The sequence below is a fragment of the Pseudomyrmex gracilis genome, unplaced genomic scaffold (genome assembly GCF_002006095.1).
Source record: "Pseudomyrmex gracilis isolate BER0280 unplaced genomic scaffold, ASM200609v1 scaffold_194, whole genome shotgun sequence".
In the NCBI taxonomy this organism is placed as follows: Eukaryota; Metazoa; Arthropoda; class Insecta; order Hymenoptera; family Formicidae; genus Pseudomyrmex; species Pseudomyrmex gracilis.
This window is the reverse complement of record NW_018020778.1, coordinates 14,646-33,941: the sequence shown is the minus strand read 5'-3', so window position 1 is coordinate 33,941 and position 19,296 is coordinate 14,646. Positions and strand designations below refer to the sequence as shown.

General features: G+C 37.9%; 1 protein-coding gene across 1 annotated transcript in view; it reads left to right on the top strand.

Annotated features, from left to right (window-relative positions):
* LOC109858239 (E3 ubiquitin-protein ligase MYLIP) overlaps positions 1-15,533 on the top strand; it is a 145,832-nt gene extending 130,299 nt beyond the window's left edge. The window contains exons 3-7 of the mRNA XM_020435310.1: positions 12,183-12,423; positions 12,866-13,035; positions 13,736-13,952; positions 14,202-14,399; positions 14,518-15,533. Of these exons, the coding sequence (XP_020290899.1) occupies positions 12,183-12,423; positions 12,866-13,035; positions 13,736-13,952; positions 14,202-14,399; positions 14,518-14,841 (1,150 nt within the window). The 3' untranslated portion in view covers positions 14,842-15,533. The remainder of the gene's footprint in view (positions 1-12,182; positions 12,424-12,865; positions 13,036-13,735; positions 13,953-14,201; positions 14,400-14,517) is intronic.
* The last annotated feature ends 3,763 nt before the right edge of the window (positions 15,534-19,296 follow it).

Genomic DNA, 19,296 nt, shown 5'->3' with positions numbered 1-19,296 from the left:
GTCTGAACTGTTCCTCGTGTGTCTTATTCAACTTCGCTCAATTCCCTTCACGACGGAGAAATATCAATCTCCCGACGACCGTTTACGACTTCGGAAAATCGGCGAAAATCGCACGGCGATCAGAGCACCTCGTAAAAAGCTAATCTGATTTACAGCGATATCTCAATCTGAGAGAAGCGCGCTTGTAAAAGCGTGAACTTTTTTTTACACGCGTGCCTTTTCCATGAAGAAGAAACTTTGATATTGCAGAAAACCGTCGACGCGTTTTACGAATTGCACCGAATTCTCTGAGTGCTTTTTAAATATCACGCTAATTGCGAACGATCGGGAGAGGATGGTTGTCATCGAGTTGAAGCGCTCGATCTCCCCCCGAAGTTGCTCCGGAGTTTCATTTTAAAAACTTTTTGCCCGCGCGTCGAGATATCCCGCTATAACGATATACTCGAAGCGAGATGCTTTTTTCTCGTTGTTTCTTTTTGCCTCATTTGCCTGGCTCTAGAAGATCGACTTGAGATAAGTCGGTCGTGAAAGCGAGGACTAACGCAAAGAGGACGATCGACTTGCCTAGGAGAGTGAATTGCACGTCCGCAGCAAACTTCGCTTTCGAGAGAGATTAGCTTCGAAGGAAGCTCATGCTGAAGGACATAATTAGTTCCTAGGTTAATTAGTTGCACAAGGCACCCTTCGGCACGCAGGAGATGACAAGAACGTGTCTTACGTCAATTTTCACGTTTGAATTGTCGTAGGAAAATTTATAGAGAAATCATATTTGTGTATTTATTACATTAACATTTCTAATATCAAATCTTGGTTATATAATACGATTGATTTGGTCAAATTGATTTACTAAACAAATTAGTTTTATTTGTTGCACATATACTTTTTGCAGACTTCTCTTAAAAGAACAATAGTCTTACACTTGTTTCATTTTATTTGCTTTTGTGAAAGAGAGGCATAATATAAAATTGTATTTATAACTGTCGAACGTCGAAAAGCAAGAACAATACAAATAAATCAAGATTTTATTCTTTATAAAAAAAATCCATGTAAACCGCAAAGTGCGCATTTTTGAGTTAAATGTATCGCATATATTGTTACCTCCTTTCCGCGTTGCCGATTGGTTGGTTGGTTGATCGAGTCGAGTCGAGTCGAATCGGTAAGATCAAGAGAGTAAATAATGACAGAAAAGCGATTTTGACAGTTCGTCGTATACGTGGAGAAAATTAAAAACGTGACTAAAGTAAAGTCACGTGACAGAAAAAAGTAGAAAAACAACACGTGACTAAAGTAACGTGACTGTAATCTATATTATATAACATTAAATAAAATATATTATACACACATATAATTTATTACATATTTATAATATACTTTATATTGTATTATATGTATTATGTACATACTACAGTCAGGTCACTGACCTCGGCCGCGTGACTGCTGCGGGGTCACTGACCTTAGTCACGTATTGTTTTTCTCTCTTTCTCATTATTTTTTGATTGTCATGCGTTATTGTTGACATCTCTCATATGTGTAATATGTATTATATAGTTTGTAAGACGTATATACTAGCTGTCATCGCGGTGACAGGTTGTATTCACTGACACGTTAAAATAAACATAATAATAGCGTGCGCGTAGTGTGCGCCTGTGTTGTGCTGGTATAAAAAAAACACGTAATAAACCCGAATGTAATCTTAAATATAGCAAAGCACTAACGCCTGCGCGCGTGATTATCAATTTTGTTGTGCTCTGCAAATTATTGCCCTGTAATTGGTGTGGCTATTGCTCCGACTGGTACTACCGATCTGACCATCGTCGTGAATACTAAAAGCGATGAGATATAGTGTTCAATCTACAGCTCAAAGTGACCACAAAACCCGTCTAATGCGTCTAAACGCGAGAGGAGAAAGGAAATTTCAGAAATTATCGGCGCGGAAACTCAACTCGGATTCTACATCTGACTTGAGAGAGATACAACGCGATCGGATATGTCGAGCGAGCTTGCGTTTCAGCTTCGTAACGTGGCGCGAGAGGTACAGTTGAAGAAGATGGGTAAAAAGGAGGAAATGTGAGATAGAAGGAGAAAGATGGAAGCGGCTCGTCCCTATTCCGGAAAATAGGACGTTCGTTCTCGAGATTTCGTTTACCGCGAACTGTCTGGCATCGTTGGCGTTGTAATCCGACGGTATTACAGCCTCTTACGACGAAGAGCGGCACTTCAGGTCCCTCTTTCTCTTCTCTCTCTCTCTCTTTCTTCCTCTCTCTCTTTCTTCCTCTCTCTCTCTCTCTCTCTCTCTTTCTCTCTCTCTCTCTCTCTCTCTCTCTCTCTCTCTCTCGCAAAACCGCGTTATATTGCGGAGAAGTGGTTCTTGAGAAATGTGGCCGCGCTAGAGTTTTTCCGGAATGCGTCGTTGAGATTAAGAGGATTTTCTTTAATTGCTCGTAAAAACATCCCAAAATGTAATGGCCGCGCGGCTATGTAATTCCGCAGCAATGTAAGCGCAGACGGACGAAACGAGAAATTGTACAGGATAAACGACGGTATAATGAGTTGCATGAGAGGGTTGCCGCGCGCGCACGTCTGCCTTTATACTGCAAATAAATGTTTTTCCACGTATTTCAGATAAATGTAACAAAATTGTGTTACATTTCTATTTGCGCAAAAACACCCCTCGTTTTCCGCTGTGTGATATTGTAACGGAATCACCTTGTGATGCAAGTAACGTTACGAGGCTTGTTCGAGAGTAAACGTAATAGCAACGTAATAGCATTGTTACGTTCGTGACAAAACGCGAATACAAAATACGGATAAACGTTTACTGACCCTAGTTTCACATCAAACATTTTTACCAATACACTTTGTAAAGTGCAAAAAATAATGCAACACGCATTATGTATATGCTTTCATTTCGAACGTTTTCGTTTTAACTACAGAAAACATGTTTGAAATAGATTTTACAAGTGCAGGTGCAGCTTTGTATATGAACTTCCTAAAATACTATTCTCTTTCTTCTTCCACAATAGATCGCCTGTTGTGTGAGAACACATTAAACTTGAGTTAACAAATAAACGTGATACATGCAGGTTAGATTAGGTCAAGTTAAATATATAACAAAGAAGCTATGAAATAAGACTTTTTTACGCGTCACGTTGTAATAAAAAAAAAATAAATAAATAAATAAATAAAAAAAAAAGAAAAGCATATAAATCGAAACTGAAACCTGTTGAGCCTTGGAATAAGTTAAGGTCTTTCTTTCTTGTAGACGTTATTGACCGAAATAGCAAAGTAAATATTGTGTTGAAGCTTGTGCAATTTATACCAAACACTTTGAGCGCAAAACAAAAACTCTATTTTATTAAAGGTTAACGTTATTTTTATAATCGGCTGAATGTTTGATAAGTATGTGCAAAATAAATATAATAATTTATACACACAATAAATGATCAAAAATCTATTCTAACAATATTATTTTTATTTGTTTGATACGAATTTTATTCTCTTATAAAATATTTGGAAGTCCTAGGACTAGTGCAATCGTTGAGCAATTTCAAAATAAAAATCCGCAAGATATCTTTTTTAGTGGTTTTAATGTCTCACACGATAACGCGGTGATCAGAATTCCGGGATTTCGTGGAAACTTTAGCGTTACAATCAAACGGTATAACTTCAGTATCGGTTGCCTGCTTAATTTTACCGAATAGACCAATCTGCGGTGAGGCGATATTACCACCGTGCGGTAGAATTAAGCACGAGTAATAACGCGACGTGGTTTCCGAGCTACGGTTCCGTATAATAGTGAAGATGTTTGCGAATTTACGAATTCAGATCTTGCTCGTGGCAAAGTAGCGACGAGAAGTCAAACAATATTTGCTGTGTCACTTTGATAGTAGGCGGTTTCGACGTCATGGTTACTTACATAATTTATACAAAGTGGATATCAAGCGTAACTTCTTTCTTAAGCTTCTCTCACAATATACGACAATTATGAAAACATTTTATCAAATATGTCAGGCAAAAAGTCCAAATTTCTTTGAAAATGAATTTTCGATCAATTTCTCGTAGAAATTAATTTTTTATAAAAATTAATGTTCTATAAATTTCTTATAAAAATATTTAAATTGATAATTTTGCCAATAAATAATTAATTATCTGAAATTCTCAAACATTAGTAGTTTTCTTTTTCTGAAATATCATCTGTGCTATTTATCTCACTAGTTCATCGGGGCTCGCCAAACTGGTACACCCAAATCCGGTGGTATTGAATGAACTCGAAACCGCATCGCGCTTGTACCGTTGCGAAGTAGTACATCGTGTGTGTTAATGCGGTTTACAGAAGCTTTTTGCCGGTTAGACCGCTGAAGGCCGAAATTGCGTGTAAGCCCTTAACACGCAGATGTTCGTTCTGGTTAAAGCCACCGTCGAATACTGCATATACACGAATAGGCAGATAAATGGATCCGACGGAGACGATGGAGCGGGATGGAACTCAGGTGGCGGAGTACACGAAAAGCGCCTGAAGTTTTGCCAGTAAAAGCCGAACGCGATGCTCTCTCGTGAGCGTTGCAGTTTCGAAGCTTCATTTTGCCGAATAGTTTTGGCGGCCCGGGATTCGACGACGACGTTCGCCGTGCCGAGAGGTAGTATTCGTAGATACTAGCAGACCTCTCGCTCTTCGACATCCATTCCGCCGTTCGAAATTTCAGCGCGATGTTAGCGGCAGACAGAATCCGAATACTCGCCGCCCGAGCTAACTCGTCTTCAGTCAAGTGCACCGGAAATAATTCGTCGGATAAACCCGAACGGATTTCCGGAAGGAATCCCTTTCGATTCGCGGAGCTACCGTTTCACTTCTACGGGAAGAGGGTTCTCGTTTTCACGGCGGACGTCGATATCTTTTGTCGAGATCTTCCGCCATTTCGAGATCGCCGATCGCTGATTGAGAAACAATACGCGGGGATAACGATACAGACGTTCACGAGGGACATCGAATGTGAGACAACTGGCAGATACGTTCATTGCAAACGAACGAGAGTCGGATAAGCTTGCTGGTTTCCCGCTGGTTTCTCTTGATATCTCGCTAAAAAGTAACATCGAGAATCACCGGTATAATCTTCAACATTTGTACGTTACGAAGTGGCACAGTGGTTATCTATAAAATTTATTCTACGATGAAGTCGTTTATGAAAAAGAAGTTTTGCGGAGAATATTCACGCGGAATTTCTTTCTGCGGATCGAATATCGGTGCCACTTGGATATTGAACATCGGATACGTTCAAATTGTTCAAGTACGCTCTTCAAATTCCTCGGCTCTTAGAGATGGCAAAAAGAAAGAAAAATTCCGAAATCAGTTTGCGCGATCTGCAGACTCTCCGCTTTATTCTTCAACCTAGGTATCTTATTTGCCCCCCGGCAGTCGCGGGATCGTATCGTTCGCGCGAATTCGACGGGAATGTACGGCAGATATGTAAATCGCGAATTTGCTACTCGTAAACTCGAACAAATGTAATTACGTTCGTGTTACGTACGTCCCGAATTATAATATATACATCCCTCGCAGCTTCGTGTGAACGCAAATAGAATTGCGATCGACGAAAAGACGATCCCCTGAGTTCGTCTTCTCAAGTTTCTATTTCCATCCTTGCAAGTAACTCGGATCACGAACTTTATCAGGTCAAAGATTTGTTTTATTCAGTGTCACGTAACCCGCCGTTTTCCCACATATTCCCACGCGAATTCTATAATCTGATTGGCAAGTTCGGAACACAGGTAAAATAAATCCACGCGGAACCGTTTTCTATTCGTGATATGTGAAATCTTCCTGTCGAGTCAATATGTGCTCTCGAATTTAACGGACCCTCAACACAACGCCAACATTGTTATTTCGTTGTAATCGCGTCATCTCAGATCACACATATTCTCATATCTTATTACATATTTTATTTTATATACTTGTTCACAAAAATACACTCTCTAATTGTACGTTTATATAACAAAAACTGCGTGTCACTTAGCAGCAGCTACAAATTAAGTGGGAATATTCCGCGCAACGAATCAGTTAATTTAATCTGTTAATTTTATTACTCGATCACGACGCCCCAGCATACCGAAGGAAAATTCAATGAAGGCGTCGGAAGAGAAGTTACGTTTTCACGATCAGAGAGGGAAGATTCTCGGAGTCTCTCGAGAGAAAAAAGATACATGTATCGCGCCGAAACGGAGCTCCATTAATCTCGATCTTCGATAATAAGCGGATCCATGCGGTGAAATAGCGCGCGCGGTCTCGCTACAAGGATACTTAGATCGATCGCGGGAAGAAAAACATCGACCGCGAATTCCTTGTTCCTGAACTTTAATTATCCCGAATGCACCTTCGAACGAGGATTAATTACTCACGAACTGACGTGATTTTCTGTTTTACGCTCGGGATACATACATTTATGTGCGAGCGGATCCGAGAGAAAAATAGTACTGCGAAATAATAAAGAACAAACAAATCAGTTAATGTGTTACAATCACATGCACTGTGAGCATTTTATCGGTTTTTCCTACGTAACGGCTATATTTTCCCGGTACAAATTGTGAAAAACCGCTGAAGATAAAAATTCTGAAAACGCGAAGAATTTACATATTTTATAGTGTCACAAATAGATTCTCGTAGAATAAATTTAAATCGCGCGACGCACGTACAATATCGACTTCTAAAATTTATATCAATTCCTAATACTTTCCCGATATACCAGCAAGTTAGTGCCTGTTTATTATTTCGAGAATAGACTGTCGTGATCTATTAATTCAACTTTGATTTAGAAAATGTTTATAGAGAAATTTCAGCTATTTTCTCTCTCTTTCTCTCTCTCTCTCTCTCTCTCATGCGCAACATTAGACCCTAGTGTGAACACTGTTACAAAGTTTGCTGAGTTATTTTATAGTTCAAATACGATTATAATAAATTATCGATTTAATAGTTTCCGTTATATCAACCAAGCACATATAATGCGTCGAATATATGCGCCTAAATCGAAATCTTGTATCAACATTCATGTAATGCTAAATGATATATTAAATAATTTCTGTTAATATTTTCCGTACGTGTTATGTTGAGACAGTTGTGCAAATATAACGTCATATCAAATTCTGAAATTCAATATATCTCGATGACTCATATCTCGTTGGATAACTGGTAATCGTTTTAGTGTATCTGTAGATATATGGTACGTGTCTGTGGGGGAAGATATCGATTGAACTGTATGTTTCGCCAAAACCAAACTGTCGCGGAAGCAGAAAAAAGTTGCGAGCGGAAAACCAAAAGCAATTGCGAATCGCTCCGAGGGCTACGCTCGTTAATTACGAGTCGGCGAATAATTAATTATGCACGGTCCGATTAGATACAAAACCGTACGTGGTTGCTGCGGCAGACGTGCCTGAAAATCGCTGGCAAGGCCGTACCGTACAATTAAAGCAGCAGTACAACGCGACCACGGGCGAGAATAAATATACATACGTGGGAACGTGTGATTGTGCGCGCGTAACTAGTACGCGCGCAATGCGCATAATTGTAACAGTGCCGCGAGGTTTTCGGACGGAGTCACTAATGAACGCGAGAAGACACATTTTCGAACACACACAGTCGTTACTTTTATTTTTAAGCCGCTTTTGTTTGCGTGAAAAAACGAACGAGTGTTTGAACGTGTTGTAAGAGGTTGAAGTTTGTGCGGATACGATTTTTTTCCACTTTCCTTTTTCAAATGTAGTGAGAGCAATTAAAATTTGAGAAGAAAAACGATTTATTCTTTTCTTCATGTTTTTAAGATTAATTACTTCTTGAAATTTAGACTTAAACAGTTTAGAAGTAGAAAAGTAATAGATATGTTTTGTTTTATTTGTTTTTAACAGGTCGTTCTCTTGGAAAAGAGTCGCGGCAAATAATGTCTTTTTTATTTTATACTGTTGTAAAGATGGCGTTTAAAAGCTAAATAAAAACTACAGATTATGACAGGAGAAAATATGCAGCGGAGCGCATCATAAATGTAAAGTGACTTTAACTCTTGTCGAAAACTTTGTTTTATCCGTCTCTCTACAAATCCGCGCTACGAAAACTGAATTTTATATATTTAAACTTTGTGTACCTACAGTTTGTCATAAAAATTTATCGCCAATTTTATTTCTTAAAACATTCTTCTCGCGAGGAATAATTGAATAATTCGTTATTTTTCAAAAAGCGCAGCTAATTTAACACATAATTATTACTTAAACTATTCTGTTTTCTCCGACCAATAATACACTTCGTAATTCGGCGTATGTATTATTAACGTGGCTTGGTTAACGTGCACGTGTTCCTACGCCTCCGTCACGTATACCTGGGTATTATGAAACCCAATTTAAAGCGTGCCGCAGTGATCGCCTTGCGGTCACTTTGAAGCTGTTCCTCTACGGCCGGTTCCCAAAGCCGATCCTCTTTGCCTGGCGTTACTCTCTCCCCGGAGGTTGGAAATCTGAGCGCGCGCAAGCCCTTCTCTCTTGATATTCACGGCTTGTCGGATCCAGTGTTGACGCATTTACAATGTGGTCGGCTGATGTCGCCGGTGACACGCCGCACGCCACCCAAGCACCGCACATGCAAATGCTAATCCACGCGCTGATTCGCTGCAAATTGCACATCGCCGCTCTCGTTCCCCTAAGAAATCCCGCGCCAGCTAATTCGCGACCGTGCCCCTTCTGTTCACGAAACCGAGGCAGACGAGGTCGTCGCTAGCCGTTTTAAAATTACCCCCGAGACCGTTGGAAATAACCTCTGAATTATTTACTCGGAAATATTGCAGTGAACGCGGAGCTCTGAAAGTCAGGAGAGAGAGAGAGAGAGATGAAGCTTTCTGCGACCTCATCCAGCCGAGCGTGAACGTCGGTTCAAATTTTCACACTTTGGCCAGCTCCATGTTTCTGTGACGGCATGCACATCGTGGCAATTATGCGCATAATCTTTATAAATTCCGTTGATATTGATGTTCGCTCACGTCACTACGTAAACTACTAGTGTGATAGCACGATCTCAGCTCGCGTTTATTTACCGCATGTATCTTGTTTTACCGAATTAATGTGACTTATGCAGATTCGGACGAAGATGTATGTAGTACTGGGAAAAACAGAAATTAACTTTACACGATCGAGTAACACACACGACTCCGTATCGTTAAATTTTCTAAGACGAACGTCACGTGATGCATACGTTACTAATACGTTCGATTTGGTGTAACTGACTCATAAGTACTTTTTGCACAACCAATCGAGCAGAATGTTCTGTTTGAAATTCGACGCGGAAGTATCGACCTTGTTTCCATTTCTGAATTACGTATAGGAAAGTGCTATGTGCACGTCATGAATGAAATATACGACGCTAACCAGATGTTCTACAACGACGTCGTTAATATTATCGTAGTATACTTGAAACTAATCCAAATATCCATCTATGATCCGTCTGTACTTGTGGATACGTACGTTATATTGTTACGTGAAAATATGTACACACATATATTATATTATTTGTTTAGCGTGGCAATAGAAGTTTCGGAATTAAGCGCGGAATTGATAAAACATGTTATCCCTCCCGCTGAATTCTCCGCAAAAACTTCCAATCTCTTAAATAGCGCTTAATGTGAAACTTTTATTCCATCAAGAGATTTTGCAACATTTAAGGCAGGTCGAGAGCTTTTTGAAAGCACTCAACCTACTTCCATTTAGCCGGATTTTGCCACGTGTAAATCTAGTGTTAAAAATCTTTATTAATAACTTGACGTAGCCTTGGTTCTCTTTCTCCCCTCCCTCTGCCCCCTCTCTCTCGTTTCAGTTTTTAATTCATCTTGAAGAGAAAATTGTAAGAAGTTTAACAAGCTGTTCGGTTGAATATTAGGTTTATCCTCGAACACGGTTCTGAAACCATTCTCCTTTGTGTCCCCGCGAATCTTCCGAGCGAAAGAATTTGGTCTTCGGTGGCGACTTTCGTCACGCGCGCTTGTTAACAATAAGTTCGCCATCGAAGGAAGTTTCGGTGTATTCCCTCTCGACTTCTCTTCTCTCCGGGAAGTTCGAGCGGAACCAATATCTCTCTCTCTCACGGTGACAAATGTCATTGGGTTCCCGGGTACTTTCCACCATTTCGCGCGAATTTCAAGCAAAGTTCGCGGCGGTAAGTTTCGTCCACGATGAGAAAGAGAGGGTAAGATTGTTCGCCGCATTGAGCGAACCACGCGCGCGCGGCGTTCCTTTACGACGAGGGAAAAGACTTGCGGTAAATAACGTTCTTTTTTTTTTCGGCCTGGGCGCGGAACACAGACGCGCGAAACTTTATAGCGGGGAAAATCGTTTAATTTACTTAGAAACTCTCCCGGAGAAACGCGTTTCGGGATCTGACAGTGATGAAGTTGGTTGGGTCGGCGACGGATTCGCAGATTACACGGAATTATACGATCGTGTTCCAATTTTAACTGTCCGATATGTTATTAAGCGCAATTTTCCTCTCGTGTTCTTTCGAATATGTGTTTCTTCTGATAATTTTCTGAGAGAGAAAAGAGACCGGAATCCGATAGTGTTGCCAGGAGAAAATATGGCGTTCTCGCAAACGAGCTTCAGTTGTACGCGGACAGACTTGTTTCACAGTTGAAAAAACAAGATTGAAAATTTTAAATCATTGATATTTTCTTTAAACTTGTTGATATAAAATCTTCTTTTTATATCAACTTTCTGTCGATCGCTCTGACCTAATTTATTCTCGATTAAAATTGAAATCTCACGCTTAAGAACGTTGCGCAAACTCACTGCTCGGAACAGCATAGAAAATATGTTTTATCGAACATTTCTCGTTTTTATCATTTGATATTGAATAAGAAACAACAGTGTGTGTATAAAAATTGAAATTTGTTGCTAATGATAATTCAAGCTTTTACAAGCGTTGTTTGCGATTCAAATGAGGATCGATAGTATACGCGTTCGCGCGGATAATTAAAGTGCGGACGATAAATTATTTTCTTTTTTTGTCACTTTATTAATTTATATAAAAGTCTCGATTCTGCTTTTTTAATTATCTATTATTTTCGCGACACAACATCGCCGAGAGAATTAGAAGAAAGAAACGGAGATCGAAAGAGAGAAAATGTGTGCGTGCGTGTGTGCAAAGCAGCACACGATGCTGCTGGAAAATCATGAAAAATGCTACAGCGCGGTATATTCTAATGCAGATTCTTTACTCAGCGTTCTACATATATAGTACTCAGGGAAATAGCTATTCACTTCCTTTGCAACGCGTAATTCTACTCTTCTGACAGCAACATGTTTATCGCGAAATGTATGCATTGTACATCCGAAGAATATTCAGAAGAGCATGACAAGAAAGAAAGCACGCGGAGATATTTTGAAGAGCTATATCTTTTTCTCAGTCACAATCGCTCGGTATTCTTCAAACATGTATATGTAAACGCGTGAGGGAGAGTCATGGGCTTCGGGAAACAGGTCGCATGAATCATTTAAGGTTGTCAATCCCAGAAGTTCGAGCGAAACTTATTCAGATCAAAGATATCTCGCGGAAATATTTCGCGTCGTTCTCTTTTAACAAAAGAAATCTACTCGAGTCTCATTGGAAATGTAAAACGCTGGAAATGCAACTGTGTTATATACATTACACGCCAACCGCACGCAAACTCCACCACGAGTGCGAACTCTGTGCGGAAGCGGTGATTTACAAGATTCACGTCACTCGCAGGCGAGAGCGGGGAACGTCTCCCCTTTGTATCTAAATGCTGCGTGCAATTAAATTGCGAACATATTTTTCGTCGTTGCAAACATACCTCAGCGCGCAAATGATCGTTAATCATTTCTGTATTATTGTAATACCGCATTGTTCAAGTTAGTCAAGAGGAAGATGTGGAGGGTAAGGAAAGGGAATACCTTAAAACAATGCGCTCTGAGAACGGAGGTAATCAATCTTACTTTAGTCTGAGTATCGTGTATTAGCGCGGCTGGCTCGCATTGCATTCACCTACCCGCGAAATTGAACTAATTGCAATTAATAACTCCACGTGAATACATCCGTGCGCATCTCTCTCTCTCTCTCTCTCTCTCTCTCTCTCTCTCTCTCTCTCTCTCTCTCTCTCTTCCTCTATCTCACTATCTCTTTCTTCTTCTTCTAATTACAGGCATCAGTTTTACCTGCACTCTCGTCTTGAACTAGTCGAGGGTAGATTAAAGGTCTCGGATTGGGGCTCCGTTGCCCGTCTGGTTGCCCTAATAGCCCAGGCCGATGGTGGTGATTATGATGCTCTTTCGCCACCCCACGCACTTTACTCCCAATGCTGTCATATACAACCTGCGGAGCCGTGCGAGCCAAAACCTCAAGACTTTCTACTCCGAATAGTTCAACAGCATAAGGAAATCAAGGTTGGAACATATGCGTCTCGAAAAATATTTTACAGTAACAGAATAATATTAAACAGAAGAAGGGCAGTCGGGATCATTTTTTTATATGCATGGACAAATCGCGGAGTGTGAGTTTGATTAAATTCGATTAAATTCGAAAAATGTGTTTTCGTGTTTCGAACAGTATCCAAAATACTTCCTCTCTTAAACTAGTATAAAGCGCATACGTAACACTGTTTCTGTTATTTAATAACTTTTTTTGTCATTTTTGAACTGTATATTTTTTATTTAGAAAAAGTGTGTGTGCGCGATTGCTTTTGATGAATAAAACACGAGATTTTTTTTTAGTAGATGCGTTTGTAACGTATTTTCCGAATTAAATTTGAAACGAATTTTTTTTGCACGATTTAATATCTGAAAATTGGTGTATGTCAAACAACCGATATGAATGACGGATTTTCAGGGAATGAAATCTTCGACTGCTGAATATTGGCTTCTGAAAGAAATATCGAATCTCGACACATTCGGACAGGAAATGTTCCACAGCAAATTCGGATACAATGGTGTGTCTATGATTGGCGTCGGTCCACACGGAATTACGGTCTACCGTAATCAAGATGAGGAGACACAAAAGTAAATATATACGCAATAAATTAATATCAAACAACATTTTTTAAATTTCACAAAGACCGTTTGTTAAAGTCATAGTAAAAAAAAATATAATTTTTCTCAATCAAATACTTTCCAACATTTCTAGAAACAACGAATAACATCGGTTAAACTGTTGATAAGGAAACAAACTTAAGTTGGTTGTTCGATTGTAAATATGCACGCATAAATTAAAATAATAAGCTGTCATTAAATATTTATATACTTTTATCGCGCATAAATTAAATAGTAAGCTGTCATTAAGTGTCTAATTATTATTACTACTTTATTACATAATCATGATTAACATATACAGTGGAAAATTTCGCATTTATCAACGGGAAATCGAGAGTTGATTTAATATCGTTTCTCGACGATAGGAGACGGCACGTATCGGCTGTTGCGGCTTGTACCATCCGTCGAGACAATCGTCCACTAGATAATCTCAACTTCGTTATCATTATCGTTTTAAACCGCGTGTTTTACATTAATAAAATAACAACATTGCGTATTTATTAATATAGCCGCAGAAATAATTCACGGAAAATGTTTAAACAGATAAACTTTTCCGCGCTTTTGCTTCTCATCTATTATGCAGAAGGAAATGAGATTAGCATCAAAATTTTACTTTGCCTTTGGCGTGTGGTTTAATTTATTATACAATGTATTATGTATTGCGTTACAGTATACCGTATACAGCTATACAAAGCGCTGCGTCACAACGGCGGATGTTTCACTTGGTTTATCTCTCACTCGACGGCGAGGAAACATCGCTGGACTTCAAATTAGACTCGAGCCAGTCCGCCAACGGACTTTATCGAGCGATTACTGAGAAACACGCGTTTTACAGCTGCGAGACAGTCAGAAGCGCAGTCACCGCGCAATTTATCCGCGATTTAAAGGTACTCATCGTAGCAATTTTTAGCTATTTACACTGAAATATACAATTGATGCAATGTACATAAAAAAAAAAATGTTCTCTTAACAACCGAATCTTGTACATTTTATTTTTTATATTAAGATAAAATATTCATCATCTAAATATTCTTCCGTAAAGGTTTTCTTACGTGTCGAACTTGTTTCCTTGTCGAGAGAGTCTCATATTAAAACGTAATTGCAAACCTCTATCGTCTACCTCTCCCTCCCTCTAGGGGACAATAATTTCCATCTTCAACGAGGACTCGACGTTGGGCAAGAAATACGTGTTCGACATACGCAGGACCTGCCGAGAGGTTTACGACAATGCGCGGCGTGCGCTTTACTGCGAAGCGGCGACCATATCTCTGCCGGAAGAGAATGAGATCCTCGAGAGGCACGCGTGCGGCGAGTGCGAGAATCCCAAGTGCAAGGTGAGCGCGATAAATTCGTGTCCTCGCATAATAATTGAACGTACAATTGGTTGCCGAATAGTTTGATACGAGACCGTATATTCGCGCAATCTGTATAATGTTTCCCGCGGAATTGCAGGAATCCCGGGAATGCCTAGCGAGATTATTGGACGCTATGCTTTGCCGGATCTGCATGGATCGAAGTCTGGACACCGCCTTGTTTCCTTGCGGACACGCCGTCGCCTGTTTGGACTGTGCTCGTCGCTGCGAACGTTGCCCATTATGCCGCGCCGACATCGACTACTGCCGCACGATATACCTGCCGATCGAGCTGACGCACATCGACAAACACAATCCAAAGCTATTGTCCGAGACAATCGAGCCCGTATTCAGCAAGCCGGTTACGGAGGAGATAAAAGAGCGAATTTTGGACGGCGAAGCGCCGGTGAACAATAACATTTGAGAACGCCGGACGGTCAGACGCAAAGTCGGCGCGTTCGAGAGATTCCTCAGAATTGTTACTTGTCATACAGGAAGAGCGTATTAAAACGCGAGAGTGAAAACACTTTTCTATTTATCATCAAATCCCGTAGACCAAAATGTTTTTTGACGCGTGTGAAGGTTGTTTTTTACACGATGTCGAATTCGATTGGGAAAAATATTTATCCTGCGCGCCGACTTCTGTTCAATGCTAATACGTAATTGTGTTTTCTAATCGTTGGTTTACCTAAGTCAGATGTTTTCACTCCAATTTTTTTTTACTCATATGATCCACGAAAACGATACACCTACACGGAAAATATAGTTTCGTTATTATACAGCCAGCAAGAAAAATTTATTGTGTCTATTAAATTTTTGTTTCATCAAGAGCATTTTGTTAACAAACCAAAAATCTCAGTAGACTGAGCAATTTTTCTTGCTGGTCATGTAATAGTCAGCTAACTGATTTCTTGCTATTCTAACAATTGTTTTCCGTGTATATAAATGTTTTTTTTTTTAATTGTTAACAAGTTACTTAAACTAGTTGTTTTTTAATCTGATCGATTTTTTAAATATGATTTGGTGAAACTGCCCTTTAATTCGAATTACAAAAATATGAATTCTATTATCATTTTAATAAAATAACAATAAAATACACATATATTGGTAAACATATTTTAAGTTTGTTTGGTAAAGATACAATAAATGAAAAAACATTTAAAAAATTAAAAATATACGTATTGATAAATTGATGTAAACTAAATTAATAAATTTCTTTAATTGTTTAATTAATAGTTATTTCCAAAAAGTTTCTTGCTTCTCTGACCAAAGTAAATATATTATTCAACAATAGTTTTGTAAGCTGGTCTTTCTTGTTTTAAACAAACAGGGTGAGAGAATGGTCTGAAGAAAACAATTTATAAAATTGGAAAATGATTTGATAGTACTGTGATTAAAGATGTTGAAAAGCCACAAGAAAAATACGAGGATAACGTAGATGAAATAAATCACCAAGAAAAAATTATGGAATTACAAACACATTGTTGTCTACACGTATTCGTAATAATGTTAAAAATAGTCCCTTTAATCGAACAGCCGAAAAGTGCTATTAGCAGCATGAATCTATTAATAAATAAATGCTGCCGATTTGTGTGAGGAAAGAGATGCGAGTCTATGTTAAGAAGAGACACAATCCGAGAACACTTTCCGCAAATTGTTTATTTTCAACTGACGATCGGACCAATACTTTCCTTGTTACTTCACGATCTTTCACAACGTCTTTGTGTTCCTTTTAGATAGATTATATATCTCTTGTTTTGGTCGTATGTGTTTATATTTTGATCTAGATAAATGCGGCTCATAGGTTACCATCTCAGATTGAGACTTTTTTTGAAATCAGTAACATTAAGAGCATATTTTTACACAATTCGCCGCTTATCATTGCACGTATGCAATATTATTTACAAACTAACCGCTACAATATAGACGCTCCTAGTAAACGTTTCGATAAAAAAAATTAATAAATTTATATCAACACGTATGTGTTCATTTTTTATTGCGATGTTTACGCGAAATGTGCAATGCGTTGCAAATATCGCGCGCAGCGATGCATTGCTTTAATTAAAACATATATCATAATTATAAATGCAACACAATGCGGACCTATTTTTATCACAGCGGAACACAGTCAGGAAGTGTCACGTAATTATTCGAAACAATTGCGAGTTACAATCTAGGTTTTGTTCTTTTTTTTTTTTTTTTGCTAAAGCAGAAGTCTACGAGAGAAAACTTCATTATTATAATATCTGTTTATATGTACATAAGAAACAAGATAACCCGCGGCAGAGTCAAGTCAAGCGAGTAAAAGTCAAGAGTTTACCAAATGTCACATCTGATTTACCATACTATACACATACACATTATTCTTCAAGTAAGTCATAATAAAAGCAAAGCGAGTTAATTGCTTGCGCTTTGCACTTAAAGAGATAAGTCGAGGAGTAAAAAAGTCCAACACAAAAGTCATCGAGGAAGGCAACTTCTGTGAATAAAAATAGCGTTTTCGTCAATAGAATTGCGCAAATTAAATCCGTTCGAGAGACATTAATCTTTTTTTCTTTCATTCTCGATCATCGAGAACGTAATATCGACAACGTGGAAAGATTAGCTTCTAATGAATTATTTCTAACATGCACCAGTAGCATTCTACGAACTTTGTACGTGTGATAAGGTGATAAAATGAGTGAGAGAAAGTGATAGAGAGAAAGAGAAAGAGCGAGAAAGGTATAGAATATAAGAAAATAATCGTTATAGTCATTCATCAATGCAAAGAGAGCAGACTTAGTTTATAATTATTATTTATAAAAAGAGTTAATAGTGTGTACGTATGTGTATTTACATGCCGCTATGTTTAATGCCTTTAAGAGACTCTCCTTGTGCTACAGTGTAACCTCGTTTCTCGTTCGAGTGCTTATGATATTCTATACCGTAAGACAGATTTTTTTTTTTCTAGTATCTCTAGATACACATTGCATCGACGTAGTAGCGAGGCTGCGCTGTGATCCACAAAATCGGAGCGTCGATTTGAGTGATTTGTCTTTCTTTAGACATTAATGTGAAAACCAATATATAAGTGCGCGTATAAAGTCGTTAAGTCCTACGTACTATCGCGTTTATGCAATTCAATGCAATGCTGTAATGGATCATTATTATTGTCACAAACAGAATAAGATATACTTCTGTTGTGAGACTCTGTGAATCATCATGAATCATGCGACATTTGAAGAATTTTTGCGATAATAATTATTTTTGAGGACGATTGTAAAATTTTGATCGTGGTCTTCGAATCACAAAAAATAGTAAGAACAAAATAACTTTGTACCATTATTACGTGTCGATAGATGTAAGATTATTAATAATGACGACAACAATAACACTTATTACATATTACAAATAATAATTTCTTGTGATTACATCTCTGTATAAAACGTATATGTATAGATACATATATGTGTATAAGAAAACCAATTCAAAATATTGTAGCTAATAGAAAAGTGTATGGTAGAGATGAATATATGAGAGAGAGAGAGAGGGAGGGAGGGAGAGAGAGAGAGAGAAAGAGAGAGAAAGAATGTGTGTGTATTGTATTTCTAAAAATTATCATTTGCAAAGAGTATTTTTAAAGTATTTCCAATTATTTTTTAGTATTATATCGGATACTCCACTGTCTCCGGTGAGACTCCGATAGAAATGCGCGTAAACATATGAAAATACCACTTACAAGACGTAAATTTTAGCGTTCAATACAATGTCCCAAACCTGTTGATTAAATACTGTGAAATATGGAATGCGAATTCTTTTTTGAACCCAGCCTAAATTTTCCTCGACTCTTATTTTTATTTCAACTTTTTTTGCTAATATGTTTTGTTGAAACAATTGTTTGTGTCTCAAAATATTGACAGAAAATCTTTTTTATGCATTTACTTGTCTCTCACAAAAACAAAAGAGAATTCCTCGAGCAGTTTTTTCTTCTTGGTTTTGCAGTTTCCGAAACAAATACATAAATATATAAATTTCTTGTAGTTTTTATAAAATATAATTATCTCAATTTAAATTTTAGAGATATATCTACAAAATTTTTATAGATACATGTTTAGATTTTTTTAAAAACCACCAGGACTATAAATATTATTTTGTGACATTTATTTAATAATAAATAAACCAAAATTTCTATAGAGGATATTCAAATTATCAAATAATTAACAATAAAAAATGTTTATCTATCTACAATAATGTTTATCTCCAATAATAAATTTAGATAATATATTTTTATTATTTTTACATCTATTGCTCTTCCTTTTTTACTACTAAACTTATATTTTGCATTATATCTCATATTTAGCGTGATACTCTTTTTTGATTGTGTTTGATATTTATAATTTTCTAATATTTACAAAACGAGTATTATAGAGAAGTAAACAGGCAGCCATATTTGGCTCCAGATTCATTTATGGATCTTGTTAGTATATATGTAGATATATTATCGTTCTTGCTAACAACTAAATCAATAATTAATCCGTGTCATCAATAACAATAACGATCATTAATATCAATGGGAGAAAATAATTTACTTCGAACGACATTCAAATTAGATATCTTGGTATGTTCAATCGTTTTTGCGAGCAACAAAATGGCGCGGAATACATACTCATAATAAGACAAAGAAAAATGTATTACCTGTTACTTTGGCAGGACTTGTGACAGACTATTACAGGCCTCGTAATCAGGAACACGCAAAATAAAAAAAAAGCGTACACAAAACACGCGAATACACGGCGTAATCGTCTATGAATAATCAAAAATATATCTCGCGGAGACAACTCTTCCGAAATGCACGATTCCGCGACTGCGTTTTCAAACTCAGCGTTGACTCGCTATTGGT